General features: G+C 43.3%; 2 protein-coding genes across 2 annotated transcripts; both read left to right on the forward strand.

Moving 5' to 3' along the window:
- The first annotated feature begins 212 nt into the window (after positions 1 to 212).
- On the forward strand, positions 213 to 10,788 carry pygmb (phosphorylase, glycogen, muscle b). Its single transcript, XM_037478906.2, has 20 exons — positions 213 to 597; positions 2,318 to 2,419; positions 3,645 to 3,723; positions 3,831 to 3,934; positions 4,450 to 4,581; positions 5,031 to 5,142; positions 5,220 to 5,302; positions 5,488 to 5,631; positions 5,733 to 5,825; positions 6,641 to 6,787; positions 6,946 to 7,109; positions 7,243 to 7,357; positions 7,507 to 7,608; positions 7,703 to 7,850; positions 7,942 to 8,000; positions 8,429 to 8,570; positions 8,645 to 8,852; positions 8,963 to 9,097; positions 9,367 to 9,433; positions 9,708 to 10,788. The coding sequence occupies exons 1-20, from the start codon at positions 355 to 357 to the stop codon at positions 9,855 to 9,857; spliced, it is 2,529 nt and encodes an 842-aa protein (XP_037334803.2). The 5' UTR covers positions 213 to 354; the 3' UTR covers positions 9,858 to 10,788.
- Positions 10,789 to 12,199: 1,411 nt separating this feature from the next.
- Positions 12,200 to 17,671, forward strand: LOC119222346 (protein c-ets-1-B-like). Its single transcript, XM_037478909.2, has 8 exons — positions 12,200 to 12,356; positions 13,705 to 13,824; positions 13,928 to 14,131; positions 14,242 to 14,295; positions 14,676 to 14,873; positions 15,399 to 15,623; positions 15,712 to 15,830; positions 16,249 to 17,671. Exons 1-8 carry the CDS (start codon positions 12,338 to 12,340, stop codon positions 16,459 to 16,461), a joined length of 1,152 nt encoding a protein of 383 aa, XP_037334806.2. The 5' UTR covers positions 12,200 to 12,337; the 3' UTR covers positions 16,462 to 17,671.
- Positions 17,672 to 19,097: the final 1,426 nt, after the last annotated feature.

Raw genomic sequence — 19,097 nt, forward strand, 5'->3', positions numbered from 1 at the left:
GGCTCAGATTTTTAGGTTTTGCTGTATTCATAAACAATTTAGGCAGAAGCTAACGTGCTTCAGGTCATTTAAAGATTGGGATTACGATACAATCTGGCGTGTGACGCACTTGCTAATCCAATGTGAACTAGTTATCTGGCCCCAATCCGGGTTTTACTTTGAAACTGTAGACCGGAAGAGCTTGTCTACATCATCCCACCTTGACGTGGGTACGTGACACATTACGTTAATGAGGCCGGACCTTCGCATCTCAGCGGAGTCTGAGTTCAGAGAGGACACGGAAGAGGAGTGGGAAGGTTACCGTACGAGATTTAACTCGACATTAAGCCGTCAGGAAGCAAACTGTTAGCAAGCATGGCCAAGCCACTGACGGACCAGGACAAGAGGAAGCAGATCTCGGTTAGGGGGCTGGCCGGGGTGGAAAACGTCTCGGACCTGAAAACCAATTTCAACCGGCACCTCCACTTCACCCTGGTGAAAGACCGAAATGTGGCCACCAAACGGGACTACTACTTCGCCCTGGCCAACACGGTCCGGGACTACCTGGTGGGACGCTGGATCCGGACACAGCAGCACTATTATGAAAAAGACCCCAAAGTAAGCAGCGAAATGATGCCGCAGTCCCGCACGCGCCTGGTGGGAGGGGGAGGATTGTCGGAGCTGCGCTGCAACACACGGGCTTGCGCGCGCGCGCACGCGCTCTTCTGCTTCTTTGGTGTTTCGTATCCGTCTAATAGTAACACCCGGACGGATTTGTCTCGGTCCGTAATGTGCATTGAGCCCGAATGAAAGTGGGCTGCGCGCACCCACAGCGCGTGGAGTCCTGCGCGCTGTCACGTCCGCAGCGGGAGCTCGTCCGTTACGTAATGCTTCTGCCTCCGTGACCTTGGTGCGATCTGCTGCGCGTCGCGGAGGAGGCTGCTTCGCATCGGTCCAAATGCTGGGGTCACCACGCGCTGCGCGGCACCACGGGAATCAACTGGTGGTCTTCATATGTTCAGCATTAACGTAACGTGACTCCATCCATCCCATCCGCAGCGACGCACACTGCGCATCGCAAAATGGCCACACGGTGACAAAGGGCAAATGAATGCTGCTACTTTGCATACTACTTTTTTTCCCCAAAACATAGGTCCATTGCACTTCCAAAGTGTCAAGTGTTATTGGAACAGGAGGCTCTATAAATATTTAAAGGGCCTTCCATAATGCAGGCGCCCCCCACACACACACAGGACCAGGCAGGGGTCTGGAGAGGCCTGCATAGCTCAGCCCACTTGAAGAGCCCTGCTTTCTGCTCAGGTTGTGAACACACAACCTGTAGTCTTCTGTGACTCCCTCTCGCATCCAGCATCCTGCTGCCAATGACGAATTGTGGCACTGCGGTTAATCATTTGAAAATAAAACACATAGCTGGCACCTCCTTTGGCAAAAGCTGCCAAGGAAAGGAACAGAGCCATCAGATGGAGATGAATAACCAAAGCAAAAACTCACTAGGGCACTAAATGAGGATTCATCTGACGTTTAAAGGGGTTCCCAACAAATCCACTATTTACAGTTTTGAGTTTGCTCAAAACTGCACTGAACACCTGTTCTACAAAGTTACTGCGTCAAGAACAGGAGAGGAAAAAAAGCTATATATTCATGCTGAACATGTATATGCCCAGTAGGAGCCAATGGGCTTTGAGTTAGGAAGTTCTGCCAGATGCTGCATTTTCATAAGTTGAAGTTGAAGTCGGAGCTGTCTCTCTGTGAATGCAAACTGTTCGCCTCTCCGTTTTGTTAAGTGGCTCCAAAGCTACTGTGAAGTCATCGTGCCCTTTGGGAAGACAAGCACAGACCCCCCCCCCCCCCTCTCTTCTATTTATACTGAGCACCAAATGCCTTTGTCCCTTTGCCTCGTGCTCTTTCTTTTTCAATGTCCCCTATACGAGCGCCAGCATCAGTTGGCAGCAGGATCCCGCTGCCGGGCCTCACACAGTTTGACCCCCCAGGCTCCTACTCCGTACGTGGGTGTCACCCTTCACTGAGCGGCGAGGAGACGGTCAGTGTTCCTGGGGGGGGGCTCCTGATTCGAGTCCCCTTCGTGGAGGGAGGGGGACATTGTTAGAGGAGCTGCCAGTAATAGCCGTGCTGCTCTGCCCTCTGACAACAGCTGTTGGCATCTCCCGGGTCGAGAGGGATTCATTATTGGTATACATGGAGACTAGTGAATTGTCGACAGAAATGATTTTAGTTCTGTCCATTTTTATTTAACGTTCATATAGAAAATGTTGACGTTATTTAAAGTTGATATAAACCGCTTCTTGTCTCTCTGCAGCGTGTCTACTACCTCTCCCTGGAGTTCTACATGGGTCGCACTCTGCAGAATACCATGGTCAACCTGGCCTTGGAGAACGCCTGCGATGAAGCCACATACCAGGTGAGATGAACTTCTCAAAAATTTTGTAGGCCGGGGGGGGGGGGTATGCTTGTTCATACTCTCATATTAAGCTACATCGCCAAAAGTAGTTAGACACGTGAACAAAGTGCATTAACACCACCTTTGTGCTTCCAGGCGAAAGGTGGAAAAGAAACTTAAACTTCCATTTTTTTTCTACTGGTGTGGTTGCAAAAAGAAGTCTTTGAATAAATGAATCTACTTTTCTCTTGATTTATAGGCTCGGTAAACATGAGTGCATGGTCTCAATCTCATGAAGTTCCTTTTGTAAATTATAATCCATTTAGAGCAAATAGACCATGAAGCAGGGAATGCTTTAGGATAGATTTACCATGATTGACAGGTTGTATGTTCAATGTTTGGAAAAAAAACAAAACAAGATGGCCATAACAAAAGAAGGCCATCCACAAATTTCCACAAATCCACAAATCCACAAATTTCCAAACTGAAGTATTTACAGCGGCAGTTCTACGTCCTCTTGCTTATAACCTGTCTGTGAGATGGGGGCATTGTCACAAGCCAAAACAGCTGCTTACAAAAAGTCAGAACAACACGGTACTCTGAAGCATTATACCCTGTAGATTCAATAATTCCTCTTAACTGGAACTGAGAGCGCCCACCACTATGTGCACAGGCGTGTCCTCGTGCTTTTGGCTGTACATATAAAGCCAACATTCCACACACAGTCAACAGTGACTGAGCCATAACACCGCTGGGTCGAGTCAGTGGGAGAGTTTCGGGGCTGGATGGGAATTTAACCAAAGCCCTGCTGGTCTAGTGCTGATTTAGTGTTAAACTAAGTAGAATTGCAATTACAGTTCATGACGCCAGCTCTCTGTTATACATTTATCAAGGTGCGAGCTGAAATGAACCCTGCTGCAACACTGCTGTCATCAGTGAAATAAATAAAACCAATGAACGATAGATAGGGGTGGGTATCTATAAGCTTTTGCTTCTCTCTACTCCTTTTCTTGAACAAAAGGTGACTTTTCTAATTTTGTGGTCTATGTCTATGTTGATTTTTAAATAAATTTAAATATTATTATTTTATTTTTTTAAATGTCTACATGTTCAAGAAATAAAATGCTTCAAATCAAATCAAATCAAAAACGTCATTAAGTGTCCGGTCATTAAGTGTCCCGTTTAACGACTATGAGTAGCAGTAACATATACATGATAGACCATGTGTTGGTGTGTCCCTTTTCAGCTGGGCCTGGACATGGAGGAGCTGCAGGACATCGAGGAAGATGCCGGTCTAGGCAACGGTGGTCTGGGTCGCCTGGCTGGTGAGTTCCTGCTGCCTTCTGATTGGCTGCTGACAGACTGAAGGCGATGTTTAGTGCTCTTGGCAGCCTCGACTCAAACTCCCCAAACACCCGTTTTCTTTCCTAAGCTTGCTTCCTGGACTCCATGGCCTCTCTGGGCCTGGCTGCTTATGGATACGGCATCCGCTACGAGTTTGGCATCTTCAATCAGAAAATAGTCGACGGCTGGCAGGTAGTTTCATTTTCTACATATGTTAAACCTCACTACTTCTGAGCCTTCATTTCTTTTCAGGTTTCGTTGTTAGTTCAACTCTTCTTTAGTGTATGGAGGGTTAGAGCTTCCAATAGAAAAAAAAAACAAATAAATAAATGACTAAAAGAACACATACATTCAATATAATGGAACATAAATTACATTTGAGGCTTCTATTCATTCACAACTTTCTTAATTATTTTGAGTGATTTATATCCTCCTAGCAAAGGGGAAGTTCTTTTTCTTTTTGGCTGTGTCCTTGACAAGAAACAAACATGGCTCCACATACAGATACAAGGTATCTGCACTGTTTACCCAAACATTGAGTGCAAGAAATTGTTTGTATTTAATCAAACAGACACAGATCTGTGATGGTACTTAACCAAACCATCTTGATCCCTGGAACACTTTATAGGAAGGACTCCTAACAAGTAGCTGTGTATCCATGTGGCAGCCTTCTGTGATCTGTATGTTCATTGGCGATGATTCCACAGGTGGAGGAAGCTGATGACTGGCTGCGCTATGGCAACCCCTGGGAGAAGGCTCGGCCCGAGTACATGCGTCCGGTCCACTTCTACGGACGAGTGGAGCACACAGAGGAAGGAGTGAAGTGGGTCGACACACAAGTAGGTATAGCAACCCACTCCAGAGCAGACCTTTTTATTAAAACGTTGCTATTTGCTTGTCGAATATAATAACCCATTTAATTACATATTTTGCTACGGAGAAGATGAGATATTTAATAGAATCATTAATAAATATAATAATGATGATGATGTTATTACGATGTGTTTTGACAAAAAATAAATAATAATAATATATATATATTTTTTTTTTTTTAAAGAAAAACAGGATATGCAAGCTGGGCATTTAATAGACTGCTCTGGTTAAAGGTGCGACCTGTAATATCTGGCCAAATACTCCTAACAGATAGGAAGAAGCATTGACTTATTACTAGGCTAAAAGCAATCAATATTTAATGTCAGCAGTTATACTTATAAGGGCAAGAAACACTGAAATGGTCACCAATGGGACAATAATTAACTTATTAGACATTGCTTCATTTGTTGGTCAGGTGGTTCTGGCTCTTCCTTATGACACCCCAGTCCCCGGTTACAGAAACAACATCGTCAACACCATGAGACTGTGGTCTGCTAAGGCCCCGTGTGACTTTAACCTAAAGGACTGTAAGTAGTGTCTGTATTGCTGAATAACCATATTTAAATAACCGTTACTAAACATTAATGTAAACAATGTCCCACAGTTAATGTTGGTGGCTACATTCAAGCCGTGCTGGACAGAAACCTGGCTGAGAACATCTCCAGGGTCCTCTACCCTAACGACAATGTGAGTGGATTAACGATGTTTGAATGCTGCTCTAGAAATTATTATTTTGGTTCCCTTACATTTACGTGAGAATCTTTTTAAACAACTCGTTTTCTCCACCGCAGCATCATCATCATCTAGAATAACAATTTCAGCATTGCATGTATCCTAAAAGATGACCGTTTCATGTTGCTTTTGTTTTATAGTTCTTTGAGGGGAAGGAGCTGCGTCTGAAGCAGGAGTACTTTGTCGTAGCAGCGACTCTTCAGGACATCATCCGCCGATTCAAAGCCTCCAAGTTTGGCTCCACTGAGTTTGTGCGACTGGACCTGTCTTCGCTGCCGGACAAGGTGTGACATCCCACACTGCAGCTGAGATTCAGTGTCTGCTGAATGTGTGCCTTCATTCTTTAAAGCAATACACGGCTTTCTTTCTGTCCGTCTTTCTGCAGGTAGCCATCCAGCTGAACGACACCCATCCTGCTATGGCCATCCCCGAGCTGATGAGGATCCTGGTGGACGTTGAGAAACTCACTTGGGGGAAGGTATGTGCCCCTGCAGCACTGGAGCAACGCACAGACCTAAGAATGCTTAAAACGGAGGAAGGAGAGACTGTTGGATAGCCAACAATGGCCCACTCAGGTTGTATTGGACCCACCCTGCTGGTACCGTAACTAATGCAGTTTAACTGAATTGTTGTGCGGTCACAATTCTGTCTCTTCTGCAGAGATTAGGAGCTTGAACACGTGTCTCAGACGGGCCCCAATTTATATTAATCTGAAAGTGAGGTTTATTCTATCATTTCAAAAATGATTGGTACCTCAAAACATCACTGGTAGCAGAAGTTTCAATGATTACATAAAATTACTTTTATTTGTATGGACAAAACTATACTCTTAGATGTTTCAGATCATATAACACACAATTATGCTTTTGATATCAATTATATTCCTAAAAATATTGTTAATAATATGATCAGGTAAAACGAGAGACGGGAAAACAATTGAGTCGAGAAGAAAGAAAAACATTAAACCCAAAGGAAACATTTCTAAGCAATGAAAATGTATGTCAATATACGGCCGGTTCCATTCGCTGGCCTTTTAGTTGTCATGTTCTTGCCGGGTTTTCTCACAGTCCAGAGACATGCAGCTTAGGTCAATGGATGACTCTGCATTGCCCACATTTTAGGTCTGGGGCACTACATACAAAACACAAGACAACTTTTCACAAATACAAGATATTCAGACTTTCATAATGTCCTGTATGCCAAAATACACATCATCTTATGTCCTATTCTCACTTGTTGTGTGAGAGACGTGATAATGTCTGATGTCCCCGGTGCTGTCCTCTCTCTGCCCAGGCCTGGGACATTGTGGTCCGTACCTGTGCCTACACCAACCACACCGTCCTGCCCGAAGCCCTGGAGCGCTGGCCCGTCGACCTCTTCCAAAACCTGCTGCCACGTCATCTGGAGATCATCTACGAGATCAACCGCAGGCATCTGGAGGTCGGGGGGGGGGGGAGCTATATGAGTTCTTTGAATGTATGATTTAGCAGCAGTAAAGTGAATAGTTTGGATGGCGAGGGTGGAGTTACGATGGACAATAAGCATTGAGTAAAGCTGTCTGAGGACAGTCTGAGACGTCTCTGTCCCTCCCCTTCTAGCGCATCGCCACGCTATACCCTGGAGATCTTGACCGCATGCGCCGAATGTCCCTGATCGAGGAAGGGGACGTCAAGAAAATCAACATGGCCCACCTGTGCATTGTGGGATCTCATGCTGTTAACGGAGTGGCCCGCATCCACTCCGAGATCATCAAAGACACCGTGTAGGGAAACCAGCCCACCCTCATCTCTTGTGTGGCTTGTGTGTTCGTGAAGGCGAGACGCTCCAAGTAACCAACGTAAGGCAGAAGAATGTCCTTCAAAACCTACTTATTTACGACTGTTGTTGCTCCTCAGGTTCAAGGATTTCTATGAAGCGGACCCTGAAAAGTTTCAGAATAAGACCAACGGCATCACACCCAGGCGCTGGCTGGTCATGTGCAACCCTGGCCTGGCTGAGGTCATCGCAGAGGTGGGTTTCCTCTTGTTCATACAGACTTAAGTGCAGAGAAGGGACCCTTGTTTAATGTGTTCATGTAGACCGTAATCGCTGACTCGGCACAGAATTCTATATTTACACTGCAGATCCAATTGTCCCCTTGTGGTAATTGTTTCCTTTAGAGGATTGGTGACGACTACATCCGTGACCTTGACCAGCTGAAGAACCTTCTGGACTTTGTGGACGATGATTCCTTCATTCGGGATGTTGCCAAAGTCAAACAAGTGCGAGCTTATGATGCTTATAGAGGTGAACATTTTCCTGTCTTCTTTCTGTTTGGTTTAAAATCTCATTCCTCTTTGGCACCTCAACGTTTAGGAGAACAAGTTGAAGTTTGCTGCCCACCTTGAGGAGACTTACAAGGTGAAGATCAACCCCAACTCCATGTTTGATGTCCAGGTGAAGAGGATCCACGAGTACAAAAGGCAGCTGCTCAACTGCCTGCACATCATCACGCTGTACAACCGTGGGTGTCTTTTTTATTTTTTTCTCCCAGTTCTTTAGAAAACAAACATGTATTCAGAGTGAAGACGAAAGCGTTGTTTGTCTTCAATCAGGAATCCAGAAGGAACCCAACAAGTCATGGACCCCCAGGACCATCATGATTGGAGGAAAGGTGTGTGGTTGGTTTTATTTCTGCCATATGCTTATCTTCTGTGTCCACAGAGGTGACTTGTATACGTTAATTAAGTTATGGCAGCACTGGGAAAGAGGCCCGTCTGGCTCCATCTGAAAAGAAAAAAACATGCCATTTAATGTTTTTTAGATATTTCTAACCAATTTATATTGATACACTAAGAGCAATTCCTCAAATAGGCCTCGTCTCCTTTCAAACATCCTCTTATAATATGTCTTTCTTTGTGATTCCTGCCATAAATGTAGTCTTGTGTGTTTATGATTAATTTGGATAAAGAGTAAAAAGTAATAAGTAAAATCCAGAATAAAGCGATTCCACAGAATTCTGTTTCCTTGTGTTTACTGAAAACGTTCTGTATAGATGTGTTGAGCTCCAGTCTGGTTTTCATTTATCTGCTGTGTTCTCAGGCGGCTCCCGGTTACCACACGGCCAAGATGATCATCAAGCTGATCACATCGATTGGAGACGTCGTAAATAATGACCCCATGGTGGGAGATCGCCTCAAAGTCATCTACCTGGAGAACTATCGGGTCTCTCTGGCTGAGAAAGGTAAGGCGCACCTTTAGTCATTTGGTAACATATTCAGGAATTCATATTGAGAATTGAGAATTTCTCCTCCGCAGTTATTCCTGCATCTGACCTGTCGGAGCAGATCTCAACAGCAGGCACTGAGGCCTCTGGCACCGGGAACATGAAGTTCATGCTGAATGGAGCCCTCACCATAGGCACCATGGATGGAGCCAACGTGGAAATGGCAGAGGAAGCTGGAGAGGAGAACCTTTTCATCTTTGGCATGAGGGTGCCCGATGTGAAGGCTATGGACAAGACTGGGTGAGAGTCATAACAGAGTTATCATTAAGAAAATACTGCCAGTGCGGACGTTTGGATCAAATAATCAGTCTCATAATCGGCCAGTGTGTTTAATGTATTTTTGTCCTCAGTTATGACGCCATGTCGTACTACAACCGTATCCCAGAGCTGAAGCAGGCAATGGACCAGATATCTGGAGGCCTCTTCAGCCCCAGCCAGCCTGACCTCTTCAAAGACCTCGTCAACATGCTGTTGCAGCACGATAGGTGAGAGCACACTGCTAACGCGGAGGGATCGGCCCCGTGCACATAATGACGTACAGCTTGTCCCTCGCTGTCAAAACAACGAGACTGAAAGACATTTAAAGCACTGACGTGACCTGTTTCCCTCATCAGCACTTTTCCTCTCACTGTACCACTTTGTTAGACGGTGGTTTTCTGTCCTTTTTTATCTTGAATCACTAACATCCCAAATGAACGTACTGATGATATTGCTTTAAAGTAGAAACCTTGTGAAATGTACGTCTGTGTTGCAGGTTCAAGGTGTTTGCAGACTACGAGGACTACATCAAATGTCAAGAGAGAGTCAGCGAACTCTACAAGGTCAGCGAGACACTGATCCAGCAGTGAAATACAGCAAGACTACTATTTCCATGTTTAGATATGCAATTTTTCACTGTAGTACACTATATGAGTCTGTATGGTATATAATACTGTTCTGTTCAAACTTAGTAGACGGCACTAAATTGTGTAGTACCATATTATAATCTAGAGTATTTTGCTGTGCTGTACTGCGAGTATTTCTTTCTTGTCATGATGATTTAGGTTTCATCCTTCTGATGTAACTCCCTTCCTCCTCCTCCTCCTCTCCCTAAAGGACCCTAAAGAGTGGACCAAGATGGTGATCCACAACATCGCCGGCTGTGGCAAATTCTCCAGTGACCGCACCATCTCCCAGTATGCCAGGGAGATCTGGGGCATGGAGCCCAGTCTGGAAAAGATCGCCGCTCCTGACGATCCTCGCTAACACTTCCACACTGTAGCTCACCATGTGACCCCGTAGCTTTTCCCTTGTGCACTGTGACATTATCTCTTTACTTTATTGTTAACCCTGATACCAGCTCTATTACTTCCAGTTCATCTTGCAGTAACCTGTATCAAAGTGGACTGAGCCACAGTCTGGGCTCTGGTCTGTGCACTGCAGGGTGAAAACCTCAGCATTTCAGCGTTTGGCCTACATTTCACCTTGAAAAGAAATTGTGAAATATTAAACAAATAATGTAAGCTTTCTTATAATGGAAGTTGGGAAATTCTAACATCAACCAGGAGCTAAGAAAATTAAGACTTTAATATATATTTTTTATTTAACACTTGTTCTAACTGCATCCCCCTTCAACTGCACAGACGATGTGGCTCCCAAAACCCATAAAAAAGAGCAGATAAACCTCAACACTGTTCTGGTCATGAACAATAGGAGAGGGGAGTTGCTCGGTGGTTAACCTGCGCAGGGCCTTGTAGCAGCTCTGTGACTGCACTGTGTAACAAGGAAGCCATTAATGTTCTTTATTAAAAACTTCCCAGTTTATGTGTTATGTGCGTATATATCCATTCTGTGTGTGTTATTAGCAGAGGTCAGGGGAGCCCTGCAATGTCCTCAGCATGTTTGTGTGTGTCTCATTCTACTGTAGTCCCTTCATGAAAGTGACCTGTGTTAGAAGATAACAAAGCCTTCTCTGCCTAACAACCCAAAGTGACTGAATTAACCTTTGGAAGCTGTGTTTCTTGTAGTGTAGTTGTTTGTGTTTAGCACGTGTGAGTTCATGACACTGTGGCTATCCGCTCGATCGATGTACTGTAACAGCAAACTGTCTGACTGACCACGCTGAACCTTTCAATTCACTCTCAGCCAGTATGTTTCCGTTTTAGTCAATAAAGGACAAATCTGAATTAACAACCCAGATTTTTCACGTCCATTTTTGCACAGACTAACAAAGTGTGTTACATTCCTTGCCCCAAGATGAAAGGATCAGATTCTGTGTGATGGATGTTCAAGCTATGCCTGCAAATTAAAACCTGCACTTTGGTTTTAGATCAATTGACCTGATTATTCTGCAACCGCTTTTGTGAGCTGTCAACGCCAGATGCCTCAAAGCTTCCTCACACTGACTGTGGTAGCCTTCTGTTCCGTGAAGCACATTTAGCCTCAATACCGCTGGACGCTCCCAAAAAGGAAGGAGGATGCCTCTGGCAGGATGGACAGAATGGGATAAATGTCATGTTTACATAATGAACAATGTTAAAGATATTTCAATCAGGAGAGACTCATTTAATAGTAAAACAATAATGTATTACACCAGCATCAAATACGAATTGTGCAAAGTCTTTGGCGATTGGACTCCATCATGAAGTACTATCCCCGAAGGCTGGGATACTGAGGTCCAATAGGCCCAATCCCCCTGGAGTCCAGGCACTGGTGGTGGTGGTGAAAGGAGTAGCAGCAACCTGATGACCAACCAGGAACAACGCCGATACTAACTGGAGGTGGAGGAGGAGGGCCTCAGCTACACACTGAAGTGACAGCTGACAGCCAACAGAGAGGAAAACACTTTTAAAAGTTTGACAGCAACATCGTGATTGGCTCCGGGAAACAGTGTGTAGAATCTGATTGGTTACTAAAATGTTTACGCCCCCAATCAGCTGAGTAATTACAATGGAGGCAAACAGTCAGACTGATTGTCTTCCTGACTGAGCTTAAGCTACATATAATATTTAATATCAGTCATGTTCAATGCCCATGATAAATCATTCAAATATTGGTTGGTATAACAGTAAGCCAAATAAGTTATTATTTCATAACGATGAAGTGTAGGACACCTGAGAGCAATGAATGACCATAGATACATATACGTTAGTGAGACACTTTCTACTGACTGCCAGGAGAGGGTGATGTAGCTACTGTAACCATTAAATATACTTCAAAATCACTATCTGATGACAGGCATATTGTACATTTTTGCTATCCTACAAAAATACAATGAATTAAGAACGCTGATGAAACAAACACAATACAACAATGATTTGGCAAATGACTCTATTGATGATTATCAATTTATTTTCTCTTTTGGGGTTTTCATATGGTTTTGTCAGTGATGGCTTCACAGTCTCAAGAGCTCACACAAACACCTACAGGAGATTTTGGACAGCCAGCATCAAGAATCCAATCAGTGAGTTTTCTAGCGTAAAGCTCACATTTATTGACTTTGGATTGTCCATGAGAAGATGCAGCTCATGTTAATCTACCAACTGTGTGTGTGACATCATAGATTGTGTGATTCCAAACTTGGCCTCTCAGACGTGTTCCTCCTGCCCCTCCCAAAGCCATGTGATGGACAGTTGTCCATCACAACCCCACTCCTCCTCCCCTCCCATCCATCATATTAAAGCCCCATTTCCCCCTTTGTGGTCTCAGTTTCCTCCACCTGATCCCTCAAATCCTCACACTCTGGGATGGACTGCAGTGATTACGGTAAGACAATCATTTTCATCTAAGTCAACTTCTGGTGCATTTCTCTTTTGTTCCAATTGGCTCATCTCTGTTACGTATTTAGCTTATCAGAGGTTATGACAACAACTTACTTAAATCCCCCTATTATGCTTTTGTATACGCAGTACATGACTGCTTCATGATACACTTACATGATACACTGTAGTTTAGTTGTAAGCAGATGTATGTTTTATTTTGTATGAATATATTTATCATCTATACCTTCTCCTACTTTGCTGTAATCATGTTTTTTTATGATGATATGATCCAAATCATGACTCTGTGTTCATCTTTTAATACCTTTTGATACGTATGTACAAGTCATCCACAGGGTGTTAAAAAGTTAAAGATATTGAACACGATTTAAACCTTTAAAATAGACTTCTCCAGAGCATTCAGACGCATCTCATGTTTTGTAATTGGCTCCCTTTTCCTAGAGAATAAAGAAGTATTTCTAAATGTAAAAAAATCTTCATAACAATAAATACATACAATAAACTAGAGAAGTATCTCAGAAAATAAATGTGCACTTTGATATTTGTAGATGACTTCAAAACTCACTGACCTGTACGGGATAGTTTATTGTTGCTATTTTTAATGGAAAAGTTCTTTTCAATACTCTGTTTATTACTACCTAGGGTAGTTTGATGAAACAGACAGGAGTACTAGAATAGGAGCAACGCGCTGTACTGTTGTGGCAGTATATTAGACACCTATAGACATAAATACCTGTTTAAACCTGCACTATATTTTTGTTTAATTTTGCAGCACTCTCATCCTGCTCTTTTCTTGTGATTACTTTCATCAACCTCTTCATTACTTTCCCACCTAACTGGATTTCCCAGTTGCTGCTTACCTCCACAGTGTATTTATTCTCTGAGTTGTAGGTCTCTTTGCGTGATATCTTCATAATGTTCGTATTAGTGCTGCTGGTAGGTTGGCTAGTTTCTGTTATTCTGCGACTTTGGTAAACTTGAATGTTTAAAAAGCAAAGTCCACAATAACGCGGTAGACCAGAGAAGCCCTGGTTCTGAGAGGTGAAATGGAAACTAACTTACAAATACATATCCTATGGATTTTAAGCTTTATATAACAAATAATAATTCATAATGCGTTGATGTCATTGTGATCAGATTGATCAGTAAGGTAGCCTGAGTATTTTTAAATATCAAGTGAGTTTGTACGATGTGCATACATATAAATACAATGGATAGTTTTTAACCGTGGAGGAGTTATGCTTAAAGCTAAATAATATTTGTTATTCCTGCATGTGTGATAAGTTTGGGTGTGAAAATAAACGGAGGGTTCTCATGCTGTGTCGGTTTCCTAGAGCTGGATACCCTGGAGGTCCCTCCTCTCACCCCGACCAGTAAAGAGGTCCTCAGCCAGGCGGTGAAGGCCAGTTTTGCTGGATTTTCCCAGGAGAGAATCAACCATCACTTCCCACAAGGTGCATGGGCCACATCAATACATCTTCCATTACCGGGGGGTCATGGAGCTGTGAATGGTGCATTCAGAGCTGTAGATGTATTCATATATTTGTTTATGTTCAGATCCTACCTTGTGGTCTGAGTGGGAGGTGAACTACTGGCTGGACTGGTGCCAAAATGAGTTTGGTCTCCACTGCCTGGGTTCAGACCTGAGAGGCCTTCAGGGCAGTGAGCTGTGTGGCCTGGAAAGAGATGCTTTCCTGAGCCTCATGTCCGACTGCACCGCAGGAGAGATCCTGTGGGAGCATCTGGAGACCATGAGGAGAGGTGAAGACAGACTGATGCCCTGGGATTGTAGTTTTTTCTTCATGATAGGTCCTTTTCAGTGCGCATTCAGCAATAACACATTATTATTATGTTTGAATTGGACTCTCCAGAGGATGAATCCGACTGCACCATACCATCTTACTGCCAACTTCTAATCCACAAAGGTAATAATGTAATAATTAGAGCTGGCCACGTCTGAACACGACAGACGAATATGAACTTGTTTGTTATAATATTATGATCATAGATGATAACCTTTTTCTCCATGACGTACTAGATTAAATGAAATGTCCTGGCAGTGGCTAATAGCTTTGTTTTTATGCTTGATTTGAGTATATTGAGTATTTGAGCTTCTGCAACTAAAAGTGGGTACTTTCCACATAACAGTCAATCACAATAAAAAAAATCTGGATCATTGCCCAGCACTTGTAATAATGTAATAATGTCTTCTCTATCCCCTGGCTCATTTTGATGTCCACTTCAACAATCACATCTAATAACTACATGTTTACTTGTTATACTTCATCGACCTGTGTTTCCTCAGACCGCAGCTCAGACTATGCTCTGGAAAATACAGACAAACACAGTTTCCATGTTCAGTATTATCCTACTGAGAGGCCGGACCTTCTCACTCTGCGTCCTGTGACCTTTGAACATTCGGACTGCTTTCTGATAAAGACAGAAGATCCCAGTAGGAACATGGCCGCTGCTGCTGCGCAGCATGAATCAGGAGGGGCCAGAGGTGAAAACACACCATACAACAAATGAAATGACAACGAATCAATGCAGTCGTCAGTCTAAATCAGAGCATTACTGGAGCAGTAAACAACTATTTGCTATGTTAATAGTGGAGTAATCTCTCATCCCTCTTTGCGTGTCCCATCTGGCTTTACCTTATGCTGCTGCACTACGTCCGCTCATACAATTCCCTTTGGTAACGCCTTTGAACCCACTAGGGAAATCAAAGTTTACTTATTATTTTCTGAAGAGTCGGTGGAGACCAAAGCAGAGCCAACAGTGAATATTGGCACATTCTCACACATGCATGACTGAATGATAGTATCTACTGAATCTGTAAATAAGTAATGTCTTTCACATAACAAGTAACTAACTGGGGAAGAAAGTGCAACACTTGAACAGTTTGCAGGACTCAGGGCAGACTGTGACGAAGCTAAAAGAAAAGTAAATTGCCACAGTTTAGCATCCTCCCTTTAGAGCCCTCCTTCCTCATTAATCCACTCTCTGTGTTTCTACTGGTTAATTGCAGAGACAGACTCAGAAGCAGACATGGCTCACAGTGACGACACAGAGATTGTGGGCTCTTTATCCTGGACCGCTCCGCTCCAGGATCTAGAGCAAATGACGGAGGAGACCATGTCTGGGGACGTCTTCACCTTACCACTCCAACACAAGAGCTTCAGAGAATATGTCGGCACCAAAACAGATCTGGGCAGTGCCGTGATACCAGCAGCTATCCTTGCTGGATACACCGGTAAGTATTCATATTTCAGCTGTTTTTTTACCAGTTGTAAATCTATGCAGCAGGTCTTTAATCTATTCGCCCCACTATGTTTTCACAGGAAGTGGTCCCATTCAACTGTGGCAGTTTCTGCTAGAGCTTCTCACGGACCGCAGCTGTCAGTCGTGCATCAGCTGGACAGGAGATGGATGGGAGTTCAAGCTGACAGACCCTGATGAGGTACCCAACACCTGATGGTTTGACCAATAAAGTTAAGCCATGTTAAGCCTTCCTTAAGACATTACAAGCTAGCCTCGCTCTGTCTAATGTTTTCAACAATTCAAAAGAATAGTTCATCATGTTATATCTAGTTTTTGTTCTTTGCTAGATGGCAGACAAGCTGACAAGAGAAACTTGGAGTTGGAGTTGTTGAAATGTGTGTTTCGAACAATAATAATCCAATGCCATTATGGCTTTTTATTGACTCTTCATGTTTGTGAATGCAAGTTGATTAAGATCAGCCCAATTAATTGTCACACATTTTCAAAATGTTCAAACTGCAGCTTCAAATGTTGTTTTTCACTATTATATAGAATATTATTATATATTAGTAGCTGTACCTGTAGCTCTAGAAGTTGATATGTAGCCGTGTCTCCAGGTGGCCCTGCTGTGGGGTCAGAGAAAGAACAAACCCAAGATGAACTACGAGAAGCTGAGTCGCGGCCTGCGATACTACTACGACAAGAACATCATCCGCAAGACAGCCGGCAAACGCTACGTCTACCGCTTTGTCTGCAACCTGCAAGGCCTGCTGGGGTATGAGCCCGAGGAGCTTCACGCCATGTTGGACATTGGTAACAAGAATCGCTAGCGAACTCAATTAACAGTAGCAACAAAGGGACACTTTTTATATGAGATTCTTCAGTTTATCATTTTTTACCAGTTTACTTTTGTTCATGAGAACAGAGCATCAGAGGCTTAGAGGATGATGCTAAGTGAGTGTGGGTGGATGTAACCGTTCTCTCTTAATACAAGTTCAGAGTCTTAATGGATGACTGGTTGTACTTTATCTAGATTATAATTACAGTCTAACAATAAGATAAAGCAAATAAAGCCACGTCATTCACTCCTCTGAGAATTTAAGACTGGTGGGGTTGGTTTCCCAATATACCACCAATATAAGCCACCAGTTGTGACCTTTATTTATTTATTTATTAGTCCACCTCACTGATCCAGGCCAAGAGAATCCCTGCAAAGAAGTGTTTTTATCAGAGATCATCTGTGGCCGGACTAATGCATCCTAATTGATGTATTCACGCTCGCTCAGCCTTTCACTTCACCTCGGATGTGAAGTATGCTGTGTGTGTGGGTGACTAGAATAGTCAGCTCCTGCAGTGAGATCAAGCGCCCAGATCTCCCACCTCACAAGGCTTGTTTATGGATCTATGGCCCTCTTAATTCCTAATACACCAGGGGATCCATTTCTGCTTCTGTTGATTTAAGCCTGAATCTTTTCAGTCGGACCCGGCAAAGCATGTTTATGGTGTATCCTCACATAAGTACAACACACAATTTGTGACAGAACGGAAAAGGTTTTCATCTACTTATGTATCAGTGTTTTCTTTTTTTTTAATACTAAGACAACCCCAGTATAATGGAAAAATAAAAGGTCCACTATAGAATATCCAGTTTAGTGTGAAACTTCTCTGAATAAATCTTACAAACCTGACATTGTAGTTTTCTGTTGACTAAATGTATTTTAATTATTTAAGCCGAATGTATACCATAATTCCATTGTGTCGAAGCCTACTGACATCACTCTGTGGGGGGCAGATTCAATCAAATGTTACTACTGTTAAATGTAAAACAATTAGATGGAACGTAGAGTAGCGCCTGTTCTCTGAGTTTGGCCCGGGTTTAACAGTCTTTTCAGCTCCATTTGGCTACAGTACCAGGGAGCTCACATAATACCACATGCATTAGAACACAGGCCACTGCATAACAAACTGAAAATGGCACCTAGTATTTTATGAGCCAATTATTAACGCTTTATTTTTTTTATGGTCACCAATACTGTGCATTAATACAGCAAATAAAAACTATTCTTTTTTACATATCTGTCCGTTTCTGCTGTCCAACTGAGTATGAACTAGTTATTACATCATATATTAAACTATTAAATGGACACAATTCTTATCTTATAATCTTCATTGTTTTGCCAAATCTGTCTTATACCCAAAACACCAAGCCAATTTTATGAGGACAAAAAAATGACTTAAGTATAAATAAATAAATAAATGTATACATGTATAAATAAATACAGGAATAAATAAATAAATGCATAAAACAATAAATAAATGTGAAGATAAATAAATAAATGTATGAATACATAAATAAAAGTTGATAATAAAACAGGACATAAACAAAAACATAACATATATTTATTTCTACATTTCTGTTCTCCTATATTTCTTTATTTTTTTATTTATGGGTCTGTATCGTATATTTATTTCTACATTTCTGATCTCCTATATTTCCACATTTATTTATGCGTGTGTCTGTATGCTAATGAGGTGGGAGGTCCTAACCTCTGTCTGAAGCAGGATTGGTCAGAGGAGTGTGATTGCTCCTGGTCGACTATTTCTGTCTTGAAGTTCGCTCCCCGGTAGAAGTTGTTAGCATTTGGCTACATGGTATTTTCAAAGCATTTTTAGAGATTTAGAGAAGCACGTTAAGAAAGACACGCTTCAGTTTCTGCTGGATAAAGTGACGGAGGACTTGTCTCAACTCAATGAAGACAAGGATGTGGAAGCAGAGGAGCGACCGATGGACGTCCATCGTATATTTTATTCTCCTTTGGGGCAACATGGCGCAGGTACAGCACGGAGTAAGATAATAATGTCAAGTGTTTTTTCTGGTTTTATTTACCATCTTTTCAAAGTAGCTTTATGTATCGTTTGCAAATGTATGTAATATTTACTGATAGTAACTTTCATGAACTTTTTGCACGGTTGCCATGGAATAAACTCTTCAGTATATCAGATAATTTGCAGTGGCAAGGACGGCGGCGGCGGCAGGCGAGGACGACGAGGACAGCGGCGGCAGCAGGCGAGGAGAAGGACGACGATGACGACATTGGCGGTGAGAACAACGATGGTGTGGACAGCAGCAGGCAAGGAGGATGACGACGAGGACGGGCAGGTGAGGAGGATGACGATGATGACGGCGATGGCAGCAAGGACGGCGGCAGGCGAGGACGACGATGGCGGCGAGGACGACGACGGCGTGGACAGCGGCAGGTGTGCCAGCGGCAGGCGAGGACGTTGGCGAGGGCGGCGGCAGCGAGGAGGACGAATGCAGGTGAGCAGGACGACGACGATGATGGCGGAGGACGGCAGTTGAGGAAGAGGGCGACGATGACAACCAGGACGAGCAGGTGAGGAGGAGGACGACAATGACACCGATGGCAGCAAGGACGACTGCAGGCGAGGACGACGGTGGCGGCGG

The sequence above is a fragment of the Pungitius pungitius genome, chromosome 1 (assembly GCF_949316345.1).
Source record: "Pungitius pungitius chromosome 1, fPunPun2.1, whole genome shotgun sequence".
NCBI classification, from domain to species: Eukaryota; Metazoa; Chordata; class Actinopteri; order Perciformes; family Gasterosteidae; genus Pungitius; species Pungitius pungitius.